The following is a 17,554-nucleotide window of genomic DNA, read 5'->3' as shown; positions in this document are numbered from 1 at the left end:
TGTACCTAGGGACCTTGAACTGACACTAACCTCTCCCAAAATTGCAAGAACTAGACAATAGTTCACAGAGTCACAAGTAAATTTAAGATCCTGACATGACCCTCTGGCAGCCCCTGCTAGCAACAGTCTTTCTTCCACCTCAGGGTTTTCCCAATGCATGGGCCTTAGATAAGATCTCTGCACATCTTACAAAATCTTGCTCTTTTTGTTTTATTTTGAGCAGTGCATATTTAGTGCAAGAACACTCAAGGACTCTGCATTATATGCCTAATAAAGGCACCTACCCTGAGTCCTACTATTCTCTGCAGGGATCCTGCCTTGACCTCCACATGTAGCCCCTCCAGGCCTGCTGTATTCTTCCAGGGCCTGTGAGTAATAAACTTGTCTCAATTTGTCTTGTGCTCTTTTGTGTAACTCCTGCTCATCATCCAATACCAGGGTGCTCTGCTTAGCAAATGCTGATTTTAAAAGTGCAAACAAGTACAATTTAAAAATTCTTTTTATCTTTTAGGCATATATACATATATTATCTACATATATACATACATAAATTTATATACATATATAATTTTCTTAGTCTACATAAAAGGATTTATGTGGTTTGATACACAGTAAATACAGTACATATGTATAGTAACCTAAAGATAAAACATAAGAATCAGAGGACTGAGGAAGCAATGTGTGTGTATATGTGCACACATATTTTAAGAAGTGTAAGTAAATAATGGGCCAAAATAAATAATATAAACATATATGAGTTAGTAAGTAATGAGAAATCTTAAAGATTTTAATGTCAGTCATTTTCTGTACATTACATTAGTGCACATTTTTCCAAATTTCATGACTCTTGGCTTGAGAATCTCACATTGCAATTTCCAGTTTTTTCCTTTGTATTTTCTGTGTTTCATATAAAGTTTACCAGCCCTGGCTGGTGTAGCTCAGTGGATTGATCACCAGCCTGTGAACCAAAGAGTCACTGGTTTGATTCCCAGGCAGGACACATGTCTGGGTTGCAGGCCAGGTTCTTGTGTGGGGCATGCAAGGGGCAACCACACACTTGATGTTTCTCTCCCTCTCTTTCTTCTTCCCCTCTCTCTAAAAAAATAAAATCTTAAAAAATAAAAAAAATCATGAGACTTACCATATGTTTTACTTATTCCATAGATAATATAACTTATATAAAGTGCTCAGTGATTTTAAAATGTTTTTCATAGACTTTAGTGGTATATAAAAGTCAACCTAAGAATGGAGGTAACACCCCCCTCAAAAAAAGAGAATTATTACATTAGATAAGCCAGTTGATTAAGACTTAAAAACAATGGAGATAATTGACAGAGAGCAGATGAAGTTGTAATTTGGTGTATTTTATTTTTTCTTTTATTGGAGAAAAGCACTATTACATCAAAATTTTAAAATCATTCCCAATTCTTGTAAGTGATGTCATCAAAGTTATTTTTTATTCTCTGCAAATGTGGTCAGCTGAAAACTTGGTGTTGTCATTTCAATGTGGTGTTCTGGTATTTACATAAATTTAAAAAAACAGAACTGTGCTGTTTGTGTAATGGACACTGTAATTAAGAGACATACTCCAATTGCAGGGATGTTGCAGTGCTAGGTAAGAGATGAATGAATTGACATTCACCCAGGATGTAGAATTGGCATGAACTCTGCATATGGAGAAAGGACATCTGTTTCCTGTCTGCACTACTGATTGAACTTTAGGAAATAAAATCTATTTGTTTTATTTTTATTTCCTGTTCCTTTGTGTTCTTTCATCTTTATTCTCAGCTACAAAGACATCACAGCCATTCTCCTTTTGAGTGCAATGGCTACAGCACCTCACTGCTCTCCCACATCAGCCACCCAAGTCCTTGCAAGTTCTGACTAGTAGGTTGGAATTTTTTTAATGCAATGACACACATGAGAATTTGGGAAATAGTTTGCCTTACATGTTTACAATGTGGGTAGCCCTTCCTACATGATCCAGTATGAGCTATAAAGTGACCTGCAGATGCCGGTTACTTTTGCTGGGCTTGAGGTGCCCAGGAGAAATCAAGCTGGGAACAAAGGCCTGTTGCTGCTGGTGCCAGGCCTAGTGCCGTGTGGCAAGAGTTATGGGGCGTGCTGAAGCCAGATGTTGTTTTGTGAGATATTAGAAATGTCTGAAGTGTGATGCAAGACAGGCTGCTTGTGTGGAAAAGCCACTGTAAAGAGCTTGGGTGGGCCTGCAATTTCGGTGGGGCAAGATATGAGGGAATTAGCAAGATGGCTAACAGCTGTAGCCAGATGGTTGAAGACTCAGATATGCTTCCCACCTGCGGTGTCTAGTGGTATGTGAGGAGGGGTTGTCGGGACTCAGAAAAACAACATTGGTCTCTGACAGTACTTCTGTTCAGTACAAAGTTGTTCCTCCATCTTGCCTTAACACCATACAATTCAGTTCCTTTTTTAAAAATGGCCAGTTGCTGCCACAGTACTGGAGGTCAGAGTGAGTGAGTCCATGTAAGTCCATGCTCAGACCCTTTGACAGGGCGACATGGGACTGCAGATACCCACTTTGTCACTCAACCAAAATCCCACTGGTTTCTACAACCAGAAGTTATGGGGACTTGTCTTCCTGGCCCTGGAATGCTGGGCAAGGGTTATGGTGTGGGGCTAGAATCTTTCGCTCCTTAGTGGGGAAGTCTGCAGCCAAGTCATTTTTCCCAGTTTTAATTTACCTACCACACATGGGTGTGGGACAAGACCTTTTCTTATCTCTGCCCCTTCTACTAGTCTCAGTGTGGCTTTTTTGTATCCTCAGTTTTGAGACTTCTGTTCAGTGAGATTTCAGGTAGTTTTGAATGATGGTGGTTCTGTAGTTTAATTGTAATTTTGATGTGGTTGTGGGAGAATGAGTAGTGTTTATACTGCCATCTTGACCAGAACCCCCTAGGCTTTCTTATTTTAGATTGATCATATATGGTGTATGAGAGCAATTCTAAAATTTTTCTGTCTCTGCTTTATTTCATTGAACATAATGCCCTCATGGTTTATGTGGGTTGGTCCAAGAGGCAATGTTTTTTTTCTTGTATGGCTGAGTAATAAATATTCCATTCTAATTCTTTATATACAGAATATTATTTATCTATTCACCTGTTGTTAAACATTTTGGTTGCTTTTGTGTATTGGCTTTTGTAAATACTGCTCCAATAAACCTGGGTATGCAGGCATTTTTTTTTGAAGTAGCGATTCTATTTTAAAAAATACATTTCCTGAACTGAGATATCCTAATCAAATGGTTTTCATTTTTAAAATATTTTATGGAACCTTTACCTTGTTTTCCATAGAGGCTTCACCAATATAAATGCCCAACAACAGTGTGCTAGGATTGACATTTTCAACCATCTTGACTACACTTGTTATCTCTGCTGTGTTTGAGGGCAGTTGTTCTAAGGGGTGAGAGTTGATATCTCATTCTGGTTTGGATTTGAATTTTCTCCAAGAGAAGAGCTGGGAATTGGGATGCTCTCTTTTGTTCTATCTCACTGTAGTGTACTGGGGATGGAAGTTGCCTTGAACTTTCATATAATTTTTGTTCAGTGTTTTAGGGGTAGGTATTTGTTTCAGTGCTACAGCTTCTTACCTGAATTTTAGAATTTTCCCCAAGGAATTTTTGTTTTTATGTTGTGAACTTGGTCTGTTCATGGGGTTATCAGTGCCTAGAATTTTCTGTCTGCTCTATTGCTGACATCACTCCAAACATCTATTTCATTGCAGAAGTTGTTACGTGATATGTGATAGCAAGTGACTGGAAACTTGAGCAAAGGGGACACTAATTTTGAATATCAAAACAAGGAGCCTTAGCCTAAAAAGTTTATACCAAAATTGTTAAATTTCTTATTTTAACATATATTGTGAATATTTATTTATTATATTTCATTGGAGTTTGACAGAGTGTAACTTTTTATAATATGGTTACTGATTGATTTATTTGTAGTTTTATTATAGGTTCCTAGAATATTTTCTTTTTTAACTTCTATCTTGACATATATAGATGATAGTCTTTCAGGATGTATTTAGCAATATAACCCATGCCTTACCTGTTTATATTCTAAAATGCCTATTCTTTATGGGTACTGATATTTTTTTTAAAGATTTTATTTATTTATGTTTAGACAGAGGAAAGGAGGGAGAAAGAGAGGGAAAATAAACATCAATGTATGGTTGCTTCTCACATGCACCCCACTGGGGACCTGGCCCACAGCCCAGGCATGTGCCCTGACTGAGAATCAGCCCTTTGGTTCCCAGGTTGGTGCTCAGTCCATTGAGCCACACCAGTCAGGGCCTGACAGTTTTTTCTTTAAACAGATATTTAGAAAAGCATTTTGTTCTAAGAGAATGTTTTACTGATTTTTGATATTATCAATGCTAATATTATTTGTACAATTTTAAACTGTCCTTTATTTACATTATTATTAGGGAATCCTGTTTTTGATTATTTACCATGGTAATATATTGTATGTTGTTTAGCATTTATATATGTTAAACATATATGTCAAAAATATGTGTAATGTTTCTCAATTTTAACATAAGCAGTATGGTTACTGCAAATTGGTGTATATTTTGGGGTTATGGTGGAAAAACACTGTTTCCTAGAAAGCTAAAGGTAAGTTTTCACAACAAGAATGTATTTATTATAAGGTGTTTTTAACTAAGCAACCCTAAAACTAATTTGAATGGCATGTGACCAGTATTTCATTACTAAAGAATGTGATTTTATTGGTATTTTCAGAAACTGGAGGACCACAGTTTGGAATGGTATATCAAGTTTCTAGCCCTCTCTTTCTCTCTCACTTCCCCTCTAAAAATAAATAAATTCTTTTTCTTAAATTATAATGAAAATTTGGATAGGAAGCAATATGTGTCATGGTTCATGTAGAACTCTATTACATTTGTTTTTATGTAACACATTCTTCATATCATTTCTTCCTTTGACATGAAAATGTAGATAGAACAAAGACAGGGACAAAGTAAGTGCTCTATAAATATGAAGTAAAAGAGTTACTCTAAGTCTCAGGAGGCAAACACCAGGCCTGTGGGCCGAATCCGGCCCTCCACCTTGTTTTATCCAGCCAGGCACCTGTTTCTACACAGCGCTGAGCTCCTTGCCCCTAGTTAAGGAGTAGTTTCATTTATATGGTCCTAAAATTACATTTGACCCTCTGAGGGCAACCATGAAGCTGATGTGGCTCTGGTGAAAATGAGTTGGACACCCCTGCTGTCCAACAGGTCTTTGGTTCAGTGAAAGAACTGGAAGGACACATGTTGTGAACAAGTCTTTTGGTGTGTGATTTGGCTTTGGTCATCAAGAATACATTTTAATGCCCACTTTAATTTTTCTTTGTCCCATGGTTAGTCACAGGCATGTGATTATATGCCCAATATTTAGGAATTTCAAAGAATTTTTTCTATTTTTTGTTTCTATTTCAATCTACTGGGCTTAAAGATACATATTTTGTATGAATTGAATTCATGAAAAATTTATCAAGAATTGCTTGGGGGCCCAGAAATGTTTTGTCCTGCTGTAGTGCTATGTGCATATTTAAAGGTTGCATGTTGTTCTTTAGATAGGCAGAGTGTTCTATGGAAGACAAAACGCAGTTCTCCTTCACTTTTGTAGGGAAATGTTTCTAGTGTGTTTTCTTGCCTCTATGACCCCTTTAGTCAGACTAATATTACCACACTCACCCATCACACTAAACTTCTGACACTTCCAGTCACCAAATTGTGTGGTTTTCCACCACACCCAGGAATCTCTGGGACACCAGATGGGTATTAATGGATTTGGTAACATTCAATTGAGAGTCATACAGCACTAAACTACAGTAAATACAAACATACGTGAAATTTTACAAATACAGTGAGTCAAAGATTTCATTTGAAATTTAATTTTAGGAGTGCCATAATATTAATTTTTGATGGAAAGTTCACAAATTTTGTAATTAAGTTGAAGCCATACAAAATGGTTCCTAAGTCAAAGAGAGGGGTCAAGCAAAAAATATAACCAATGAGAAATATGTAGAAAGGAATCCTGGCCCCAATCCCGAGCCCTCTTCTTCAGGCTGCTACCCAGGTCTCCACCATCCACGTGCGCGTATACAATTGCCGCCCACCACTGGAAGTGCTCCGCTCAGACTCCTACCCTTGTGTGCTTTGATGAAGCGCGCATGCTCACTTTTTGAGACTCTGGGAAGTCTTCATACAGCCGTGGCCGCCACTCAAATCTTCCTTCTTTTGGCGTTTCCAGTTAAAAACAGATCCTATCAGTTCTCATTCCTGCACACATTCTAGCTAGCCGGAGGTTTGCTAGTGGCATTGACATACTCGCTGCCGCACCTCCCACAACGGTGAATCCAGAATTCATGTGAGACCCGTTCAAAACCCTGACTGGTTCGCTACCTGGCGGAAGGGCCATTTTTGCGGAAACACTGAGCAATCCCGCCTGAGGTTTTTCTCCCTCCCTTTCGTGGATTTTCTGCTGACAGCCATTGCTTAGGCAGCCAGCCCACCAGTTCCCATTTAACATCATAAGTAAGGTAAAGCAAACAACCTGTGTGCTTCACTATTCTCTGCCCATGGAGCTTATATTGCTTCCCGGGGTGGTGATGTGCCAAAGCCCCATTTGAAATCTTCCCTGATGAATAAGATGCACTTCCGACCGAGACATGGTTTGGAGGAGTTATGAGAGTGAGTGCAGGGGCAGCAAGGCAGATTATGGGTGCCAAGTGGGGCCTTGATCCCCAAGGGTTCTGCAAGCTTTTTACAGCTAAACTGTACCACTTCAGGTTTGTTATTAGATCACCTGAGGAGATCTAAGAAGTGACATTGTTGCGGAAGATCACTCACTTGCGGAGAGATGACGAAGCACAACCTTTATTACCCCCGGAGGCTCAGAGGGGAGTTAACCATCCAAATCCTCTGAGCCAAAAAGGCTGGGCTGGAGACTTCTTTAAATACTTGTTACAAGGCAGAAAGGAGGAGGGGGGGTGAGTCATCTGCTAAAGCAAGCATACAGAAGGAGGAGCGAAGGTCAGTGGCCTTGAGATAACTGTTACCTTGGTGACGGCTCCTAGTCAGCTCCTCCTCATATAAAAACAAGGGCACTGTGACATTTTATAAGTGTCACAGAGAGCACTGCTTATCAAAGAAGTTACAGAGCATAGAAACTTTTTCATGGGGTTTTCTTTTCCTGCCACAAGATCACTTGTATGCTCCCCATAAAGGTAGTGAACTTCTCCCGTGAGGGATCATTGTTGAATGAGGTGCTCCAGGAGATGCTCAGGTGAACCCATTGATTGGTAGGAGGGCTCTGGGTTGCATCTGTGAGAGGGGAGAGCAGGCTTTGTTCAGGGCAGATAACGGAAAGCTCTGCTGGGTGTGGGGTTTAGGAGAGCAGCACAAGTTCTGATTGTTGTAGCAAGCAGTTTGTGGACCTCTGTGGGAGGAGAGAGCACATGAAGACAGGAAAACAGACTCAGTGTGGTCTCCATGTAGCATAGCAGCTCATTGTCCTGCCTCCCTGTCACAAAGGAGATGAGAGGGTGGGCCTTTCAGCATTTCCAGCTCCTTCTGTCAGTAACTGTGGTGGGATTAGATAAAAGGGCTCTGCCTTTGAAGACATATTCTCAAAATGCAAACTTGACTCCTCAGCATATGGTTGCCTGAGAAAAGAAGCCAGAGTAGGAGGAAGAACAGGACCAGGTGGATATGGCAGCTTCTCAGGTAAAAGATGTGTCATGGGTCAGAGTCTGTGCTTGCTTTTCCTCCTAATATGATTGGATTAAGAGCCAGCAACCTTCATTTCCTTTCTTTGATGTTCTTTGATAGTAAGGTTGTTTTTATCTACTTCATTTTATTTATGATTGTCAAGGGCAGTACTTTATAAAAAGTACTTTTCTCCTTTGTCCCAGGGACATATGTGCATTCTCTTTATTTAGGCAGCCCCAGGTCAAGAATTCCTGCCTTTAATTAATAACCTTCAAACACTGAACATATCCCCTTTGTGACATATCAACCTGGGAAGGCAGCCATGTGCAATATATTTGCTGGGATGGGCTCACAGGTTCGGGTATTGGAGCAGGGAAATATATGTTTAAGTTCATGTGGCTGTAGCATCACCTCTGTAGGTTAGAGGTAAGAAAATGCAGATTTTTCCAGTGAGAATCACTCTGAATGTTATGAAAAAGAAGAGTCAGTAGAATAGATTTTGTCACTCAATTGGTAAGAAAGTCTTGCTATTTAAATACACAATTAGTGTACTGAACATGAGAGGTACATGTGGATTGACATGGGAAAAAACTGTTTACTTATGATTATGTTCACTTAATGACTTTCTTATTTGTGTATTTCACCAGTAGTGTCCCACCAATAAGGACATGTCCTTCTGCATGCCTCAGTCACTGAGTATCCATTGTTCCAATCCACCTGATAGTCACTTGGCTGAGGTGCTTTCTTCAGTGTAGAGTTAGTAGTTTTTCCTTTATCATTAACCAGAGGCTAGCAGGGAATTATTGAGGGATGTGAAAAAACTATTCCATCATCTGGACACTTTCGTTGTCTTTTTAACTTCTGTTTGCTTTGGAAAATCAAGGCCTTACATTTATTTTGTAGAAATCATTGGATTTTGACATGTATGATTTATCAGTGAGGACTTGTTCTTGTAAATTTTTGTTATATTGTACACTCACGTCACACACATACTCTACATTATCACTTTGTATTTTCAGGTAATTTTACAAGAATCATATTGTAAACATGTTTAATTCAGTTCATTTGGTAATATCTAGATCTCCAAAATGATACAGAAACATTTTCAAAGAAATAAAATAATAAGAAACAATAGCTCTTACTTCTTTTCTATCATTGTGGGTGTATTTCTCTTTATTGGATTTATAAAATGCAAATGGTGTATTTGAAATGGTATATCAGATATGTCAGATTTACAGAATCACAAAATAATCTAGATTACATTGATATAGAAATTCTGTGTTGTGTTATTTCTCATTTATACCTAGTTTCCATATGTACAAGCATGTCTGACTGTGTGCATAAACTGTTAACAATTGAGTCATTTTGTCTTTTTACTTTCTTAAGATGTTTTCATTCTTCTCAGTTACAAACAGAACAGTGAACATCCATGAGGTCTCTATGTGTATTTGGCTGTCTTATTTTTAATTGTAGGTCAAGTTTGGAGTAAAACTCAAGGTCTACCATTTAATGTATATTTCAGAAAGTATTATATCAAGAATAATCTTGTTCTCAAAGTAACTATACTGAATTTTCAAGTAAAATTGTGACTGTATGTTTCCTACTTCTTGAGAAATGTAAATTTTATATAATTCATTCAACTCCAAATCATGTGTGACTTATTTTCTGTGTCTTCTTTTTTGTGACATTGAGAGGTATGGCACATGAACCAGAGACCATGGCTTCATTAGTAAAAAGTGAGCTTGTTACTGCTGGCCAAGATGAAGGCATAGGCAGACATGCTCTGCTTCCTTGCACAAGCAAAAGAAGAATAACAACCAATTTGAAAACAACAGAGCACCACAAGTGCCAGAGATTGAACTGTATGGAAGTCTGACAACCAAGAAGTTAAAGCAGAAATATTCATCCAGAATGATGGGAGGGAGAGAGATACTCAGTCAGGGTGGAGATGATGCACAGCACGGTGGGAGCTGGCATGCCAGGTGTGTGAGGCAGCTGCTGGTGGACTGTGGACGTGAGGTGGCAGTTGGTGGGCCAGGTGGTATTATATTCATGTGCAAATGAACCAGAGAACAATGGGGAAATGACAAAGAGCACAATCCAAGATTCCAGCATGGGAAAATTAAGCCACAAACCCCCTGGCTATAAAAACTTGTAAAGATTGCACCAATGGGAAAAATTCCCAGTCTCACAGAGGAGTCCATTACAGGGTGCCAGGGGATCCTAGGTTGTACACAAGCCCACTCACCATGGAATCAGAAAGGGCAATTTGCCTGAGGGTAGTGGGAGAATTGACTGAAAGCTGGGTGAGAGATGAACAAGCAGGATTGTTCCCTCTGTGACCCCTGCCCCACAAACAGCACCACAACACAGCAAGGTGGGTTGTCTTGCCCTGGCAAATACCTAAGGCTCCACCCCTTGGAATGTAACAGGTGCACCAAGAGAAAAAAATATGGCCCAAATGAAAGAACAGATCAACATTTAAACAAAAGATGCCTGGCTGCTGTAGTTCAGTGGATGAAGTGCCAGCCTGTGAGCCAAAGAGTTGCCAGTTCAATTCCCAGTCAGACCACATGCTTGGTTTGCTGACCAGGTTCCCTGTATGGGGCACGCTAGAGGCAACCACACATTGATGTTTCTCTTATTCTCTTTCTCCCTCTATACTCTCTCTCTAAAAACAAATAAACTTTAAAAAAATGAACTAAGGACCAAAGAAATAGCGGACCAAAGTAATAGCCAACCAAAGATGCAGAGTTCAAAACACTGGTAATCAGGATGCTCACAGACATGGTTGTGTAGAGCTACAAAATAAAGGAAGAAGTGCAGGCTCTACAAGGTGAAATACACAAACATATACAGGGAACCAACAGTGAAACAAAAGAAACTGGGATTCAAATCAATAATTTGGACCAGAAGAAGAAATAAATATTCATCTGGAATAGAATGAAGAAATGAGAATTGAAAAAAATGAGGAGAGGCTGAGTAAGCTCTGGGACAACTTTAAACCTTCCAACATCATAATCATAGGGATACCTGAAGGAGAAGAGGAAGAGCACAAAATGGAAAACTGATTAAAAAAACAATGAAGGAAAATTTAGTGAGTATGGTGAAGGAAATAGACATGCAAGTAAAGGGAGCTCACAGAGTCCCAAGGAAGTTGGACCCAAGGAGGAACACACCAAGACACATCACAATTCCATTACCCAAAATAAAAGATATGGAGAGAATCTTAAAGGCAACAACACAAAAAAGATTACCTACAAAGGAGTTCCCATAATACCAACAGCTGATTTGTCAAAAGAAACCTTGCAGGCAAGAAGGGGCTGGAAACAAGTATTCAGAGTCATGTAAGGCAGGAGCCTACATCTAAGATTAATCTAACCAGCAAAGCTATCATTTAGACTGGAAGGGCAAATAAAGTCCTTTCCAGAAAAGGTCAAGTTAAAGCAGTTCATCATTACCAATCCCTTACATGAAATGTTCAAGGCACTTAATCTAAGAAAAAGATGATAAAAAATATGAATAGTGAAAGGACAATAAACAAACAGTATTAACAACTGAACCTATAAATCAATACCAAAAGAAACACAAAATAAACAACTAGAAGAGGAACAAATTCACTGAAATGGAGATCATATGGAGGATGAAAAGTGGGGTGGGGGTGAGGGGAGAATGGGGGAGAAGGTACAGGGAAGAAGAAGCATAAATGGTGTGTACAAAATAGCGGGAATTTAAAATAGTGTAAGAAATGGAGAAGTCATAGAACTTATTTGTATGACCCATGGGCATGAACTTAAGTCAATTATAGAGCAGGGGGGTTGCAGGGTGGAAAGTGAAAAGGGGAGCAAAATGGAACAATTGTAACAGAATAATCAATAAAACATACTTAAACAAGTGAATTTCTGAAAAATGTGGAAACACAGGCATCACCCACAACTCTTAAATCAAAATCTGCATTTTAACACAAGGACATTTTTTGTTCCCTGAATGAAACCTAAAGAAGTTACTTACACTTTCAACTCACCATGCCTTTTGTAGCTGAGAAGTATACACAGCTGATTCTGAATGATACAAATACAACACTCAACAATCCATATGCCTGTGTGTGTTCCTTCATTTTAAAGTTGATTTTCCTGAAAAGTAATGTCTTTGCATTGGATTTGTAGACATGTATTATCCTCACTTGTTGATGTTACAAAATACATTAGAGAGTGTTAGAGAGTCAAAGTGGCCTTACTGAATGATGCAGGATATCTCCTAGGTCAAAACGACTTCTAACACTTTTCATGTTAGATGACACTGAGAACTGTGCTGTGTCTCCTTCATAAATTTGTCTCTTTTTTTTTCCAGGAATCTTTGACCTTCAAGGATGTATCAGTAGATTTCTCTTGGGAGGAATGGGAATGCCTAGACCCAGCTCAGCAGAAATTGTACTCAGATGTGATGTTGGAGAATTACAGCAACCTGGTCTCCCTGGGTGAGGCTGACTTCCTTCACATTGCCTGCTCCACCCACAGGATTTTACTTATAACACCTTGACATACACCTATAACACCTTTGCATACTTGACTTTGTATGGTAGACTTTCAGGTTCATAATCACAAGGGAGAACTTGGAAGTTATCTCCTGTAGAAAATAATGGCTTCAAGAACTATGGTCCTTAGGAACCCACTGAAAAATTTATGTGTTGTTAGAAGAGTTAAGGTGCCATCAGGAAACAGTACTTTGGAAAACTATCTTCTAGAATATTTTATTTTTCTCGCAGTGTTCTTACCTGAGCATAACGTGTATTGGAAATGAGGAATCTTTAAAATAATAATATTTATTTTGTACACAGGTCTTGTTGTTTCTAAGCCTGGCCTGGTCACATTTTTGGAACAAATGCAGGAGAGCTGGGTTGTTTCCAGGAAAAAGTCAGTATCCACCCCCCGAGGTAGGTGAGAATGCAGATTCAGATGTCACAAGTGAGTTAATGCAAAGGTCTCAGAGGAAGCCAGACCTTCAAATGTGGTTTGGGAAGCTGTGCTTCAGTGGAAATGATGTTGAAAACCCAGGCTTATTTTTGTTGCTGTCACAGAGGGCCAGTTCATCTCCAACAGTATCCTATGCTCCTACATGCTTTCAGAATTCTTCTATGACTCCAGTGACCTCTATTATCGTACTAGCAGTGTCATCCAAATTTCTCCCTCTATAAAAATAAATACATACAAACTTTAAAAAAGGTGTGCAGTGTGTACAATTAAGTTATTTTTGGACTGTGAGGGCCACCATGATCTGGATCTTCTTGCATTGCTTTGGGGACTTGGGAAATTTGTACATGTTTCTGATAAACTGTCCGTTAAAGCTTTTTCTCTTTTTTGTGTGTGTGCCAAGAATGGAGTTCATGAAGAACTTGGTTGAGATCCTTGAATTTGTGGCAGAAATCCAAGGAACCCTGGGGACATGTGTCATGCTTTCTGACTTACACGTTTTAAGCTTTGGGGGTTACAAACAACTCCCTACAAAGTTTAGACTCAGTGTTTTTCTTGTATTACAATGCACCTCCCAAACATGAGACAATCTACTTTTCTGTTTGACTTCAAAATGTCCTTGTGCTTGTGCAAATGTACCATAGTCTCTTGATGCATTGATTTCCTGATGGGCATTTAAGTTTCTTCCAGCATTTGGCCATTGTAAATTGTGCTGCTATGAACATTGGGGTGCACAGGATCTTTTGAAGAGGTGTGTCAGTGTTCTTAGGGTAGAAGGAGTTTCTAACCTTTGGGACAGCATGGATGGATCTGGAGAGCATTATGGTAATTAAATAAGCCAGGTGGTGAAAGACAAATATCATATGATCTCACCTATAAGAGGAAACTAATAAACAAAATGAACAAGCAAGCAAGATATAACCAGAAACATGGAAATAAAGAACAAAGTGACAGTAACCAGAGGGGAGGTGGAGGGGAAAATGGGGGAAAGAGGGCAAGGATTTTCAGGAACATGTATAAAGGACACATGGAAGAAAACTAAAGTGGGGTAGGATCAATGTGGGGAAGTAGGGGTGACTGTGTTGGGGGAGTGATGGGGAAAAATAGAGACAACTGTACTTGAACAATAAAAAATGTCGAAAGAACATGTCCTTTTACTTTGCCTGGGCCACTGAGGGAGAAGTATAGAGCATACAGAGGGCAGATCCAACCTGTTTTTGAGAGATTTAGGAAAGTCTGTGCCATGAGACAAGAGGCTCCATTTTTATGGAAAAGCCATTTGATATGGCTTGGGTGAATTGTCAAGTGGAGTGGGGCAAGGCTCAGGGAATCACGAGGACTGAGGGAATCACTATAGCATTAGCCAGGTCGGAGTGGACTCAGATATAGCACCTTCTAGCTCTGTTGTGGGGAGGGCTCAGCAGGGAAGAATGGCCTCAGATGACTTCTGTGTGGAAGAATGCTGCCCCTCTGCCTTACCCCTGAAGCCAGACAGTTGAGACCCTCCCTGAGTGTCCCTAGCACCTTTCAAGCTGCTGTCCCAACACTGAAGTTCAGAGGTTGTGTGTCCCTGTAAGTTAGTGTCAGGCCCTTTAAGAGAAAGACTTGGACTCCAGCATTTCTCAGTGTCAGTCATTATCACTGCTGGTTTTCCAGGGTGATTCCTTATATATGATAAATTCTCCAAACTTTGTTACTTGACTTTTTAGGGTTTTTTTTTACATATTAGTAAAGTAAATGATAGTTTTAAGATCAGTACTTAAGACATTGTTGGACTCAACTCACATACTAATGAGCCATATGGCAATTGCCATTAAATTTAAGTATGTATTTCTCTGGTTTTTTTTCTTACACTGTTCATGATATATCTTGTTTCTTTCTGTGCTTGTTTAATGGTCAATGGCTGTTTGGTGTTTTGAGTTACAGAAATAGTTTTTATTTTATATCTGTCCATGACTGAATTCCCAGTTGGAGCACATGCCTGGGTTGTGAGCTAGGTCTCCAGCAGGGGGCACATGTGAGGCCACCTCACCTTGATGTTTCTCAACCTCCTCTCCCCTCTGTCTAAAAATAAATAAATAAAATCTTTAAAAAAAAAGTTGTCCTAAGTTTAATGTAATTTTTTAAAAGATTTGATTCACGCCTTCCTGTTTCTCTGCCACAGCCTGTGCCTTCATTCTATCTGCCATGCCATGGCCTGAAGAGGTACACACCATGTCCTCCAGCAAGCAGTAGTGTCCTGCAGAGGAGGGCAGCACAGGGCTACCCTTCCTTCTGCTCTGGGAGCACTCCATTGCTGCGACCAAGGGATCTGCACAGGCGGCTGGCTCTTACCTGTACAGTGCCAATGGTTGCAGAGTGCCATCTAAGGAGAAAACCCTTGGAAAACTAACATTCAGATCGCTCTTGCTGCTGAGTCCTATGAAAGAGTAGCTCAATGTTCTGCTTTTGCTGCAAAGCACTTCCTAGATGTAGCACCTGGTGTCATAGATAAAGATTATGTAGAAAATATTGGTGCTGTGCTGTTCAATTTTGGCAAGGGAACTTTGAAATTAAAAAGGGTGACTGCATTGCACAGCACATTTGTGAATGGGTTTCTTTTACAGAAATAGGGTAAGTTCAAGGTTTGGACGACACTGAGTGGGGGTGTAGAGATTTGGGTTCCACTGGAAAGAATTGAAATGTATGCTGAGAACAAAGAATGGCTAAGCTTACTTTTTTCTTAAAAATAAGAAGTTTTTCTTTAGTGTTTGGGTGCTTAATCAAGCTTTAGGCTCCAAAAATACTTAGTTCTCTTATAACCAAGAAAGGGTATATTTTTTTCATTTTTTCTGCATTTGATTGTTGTATAGATCTGCATGGTAACTTAACACATGTTACTTTTTCAGTCAAATGTGTATCAGTTACTGATTCCTCACAGAATTCTATTATTTAATTTAGTGAATGCTGGCCTTTGAACAGCTTAATTTTCAGTTTACTTTATAAATGATAAGCAAAGCCTTTTATACAATGGATTTGAATCTTTTCACAGATTCTTACATATACTGAACTAAAAAAATAATAAGTTAAAGTCAAAAAAAGAAAAGATTTATAGCTCTCTCTTTCAGATATTATTTATTTTAAATTTTGTTAAAAAACCATGTAAATAAGAATCTACTTTCTTAATTATCTCTAACAGTACAGTTAAGTCATATTAAGTATACTTGTTTAATTGTGCATCTAAATGATGGAAACTTCCATCTCACAGAAATATCACAATATCCATTAAACAACCACTTTCTCATTTTCTTTAAAACCAAAGCCCAGGTAACTACCTTTTCTTTTCTCTGAGCTGGACTCCATTAGAACTCACCTAAGTGGAATGCTGTAGCCTGTGTCTTTGTGACTTCTGTGCTTCACTCAGAACATGTTCTAGTTTGACTTTGTGGTATCAGGTAAGAAAGTATTTTCTCTTTCCCAGCAGAGCAGTATTCCATTTTATATATGTACTACATTTTCATATCCATTTAAAAGATTTTAATTCATTCATTTTTAGAGAGAGGGGAAGGGAAGAAGATAGAAAGGGAAACACCAATGTGTTTTTGCAACTCACATGCCCCCTACAGGGGACCTGGCTCAAAACCCAGACGTGAGCCCTGACTTGCAATAGAACCAGGAATTCTTTTGTTCACAGGCCGACACTCCAGCCACTGAGCCACAGCAATCAACTGTATATACTACATTTTAAATATATCTATCCACAGACCTGGGGTTTGTTTCCACCTACCAGGCTTTTCTGAATAATGCTACAATTGACACAGGTATGCAAATGTCTCTTGCAAATCCTCAATTGAATAATTTTGGGGGGCATATAACCCTGTGAACTTTTTGTATCTAGAAGACACTCTAACCAACTGAGCACAGGTTCAGACAGATTGAATTCTCTTAATTCTATGAAGTTTGGTGTGTTTCATGCCTTGATATATTATTTCTTTAATGCAAAATATTTTGTTGCATATATTTCAGTTTACTTATCTATTCAGCTGTTGACAGATATATTCTCTGTTTTGAATTTTTAGAATTTATGAATGAAGCTTCTAAAAACAGCCCCTTGTAGGCTTTTGTATAGATAAAATTTTTAGGTCTTTGGTTAAATACTATGGAGCACACTTTGTGGCTTATATAATAACTGTATGTTTAGTTGTGTGAGGACTTCCAAACTCCTTACAAGTGGCTGTAGTATTTTGTATTTTCACCAACAAGGAATGAGAGTTCCATTTGCTCCACATGCACAGCAGAATTTGCTCTTGTCAGTGTTGTGGATTCCGATCTTTCTCATAGGGGTTCCATGTTGCTTGAATGTGCACTTTCTTTAGTTTTCAATCTTTTAATGTCCATTTCCTAAAAGACATAAGACATCGAGGGTCTTTTAGAAACCAACTTTTTCTGTATGTATTTTTTAAAATATTTTATTTATCTTTTGTTAGAGAAGGATAAGGTAGAAAGGGAAAGAAACATCAATGCATAAGAAACATTGATCAGTTGCCTCTCACACACCACCAAATGGAGATCTGGCACACAACCCGCACATGAGCCCTGACCAAGAGTCAAACTGCTGACCTTTTCATTCAAAGGCAAGTTCTCAGTCCACTGAGCCACAGCAGTCAGGATTTACAAATATTTTTTCTCAGTTCATGGGTTCCCTTTTTCCCTCATGATGATGATTGCTTTTCTGATTGTTTTTTTTTCTTTTTTAGCTTACTGTTTGATTTGAGATATGGGGTTTAAATGTTAATACCATGTGTTGAGAGACAAAGCTGGTTAATGATTTACCTTGAAAAGTATGCACTGGCCCT

General features: G+C 38.9%; 1 protein-coding gene and 1 pseudogene across 1 annotated transcript; both read left to right on the top strand.

Moving 5' to 3' along the window:
* The first annotated feature begins 7,749 nt into the window (after positions 1–7,749).
* LOC123824122 (putative protein ZNF720) lies at positions 7,750–12,690 on the top strand. Its single transcript, XM_045847232.1, has 3 exons — positions 7,750–7,764; positions 12,100–12,226; positions 12,587–12,690. Exons 1-3 carry the CDS (start codon positions 7,750–7,752, stop codon positions 12,688–12,690), a joined length of 246 nt encoding a protein of 81 aa, XP_045703188.1.
* A 2,243-nt stretch (positions 12,691–14,933) lies between these two features.
* On the top strand, positions 14,934–15,399 carry LOC123824198 (annotated as a pseudogene).
* Positions 15,400–17,554: the final 2,155 nt, after the last annotated feature.

This window comes from Phyllostomus hastatus, unplaced genomic scaffold (assembly GCF_019186645.2).
Source record: "Phyllostomus hastatus isolate PE091 unplaced genomic scaffold, TTU_PhHast_1.1 phas_contig_549, whole genome shotgun sequence".
In the NCBI taxonomy this organism is placed as follows: domain Eukaryota; kingdom Metazoa; phylum Chordata; class Mammalia; order Chiroptera; family Phyllostomidae; genus Phyllostomus; species Phyllostomus hastatus.
Note: the sequence above shows the minus strand (reverse complement) of the source record. Positions and strands in the feature narration are given on the sequence as shown.

Coding starts and splice junctions, on each gene's coding strand:
- LOC123824122 (XM_045847232.1), top strand. Junction 12,227..12,586: donor CAGCAACCTGGTCTCCCTGG/GTGAGGCTGACT, acceptor TTTTGTACACAG/GTCTTGTTGTTTCTAAGCCT.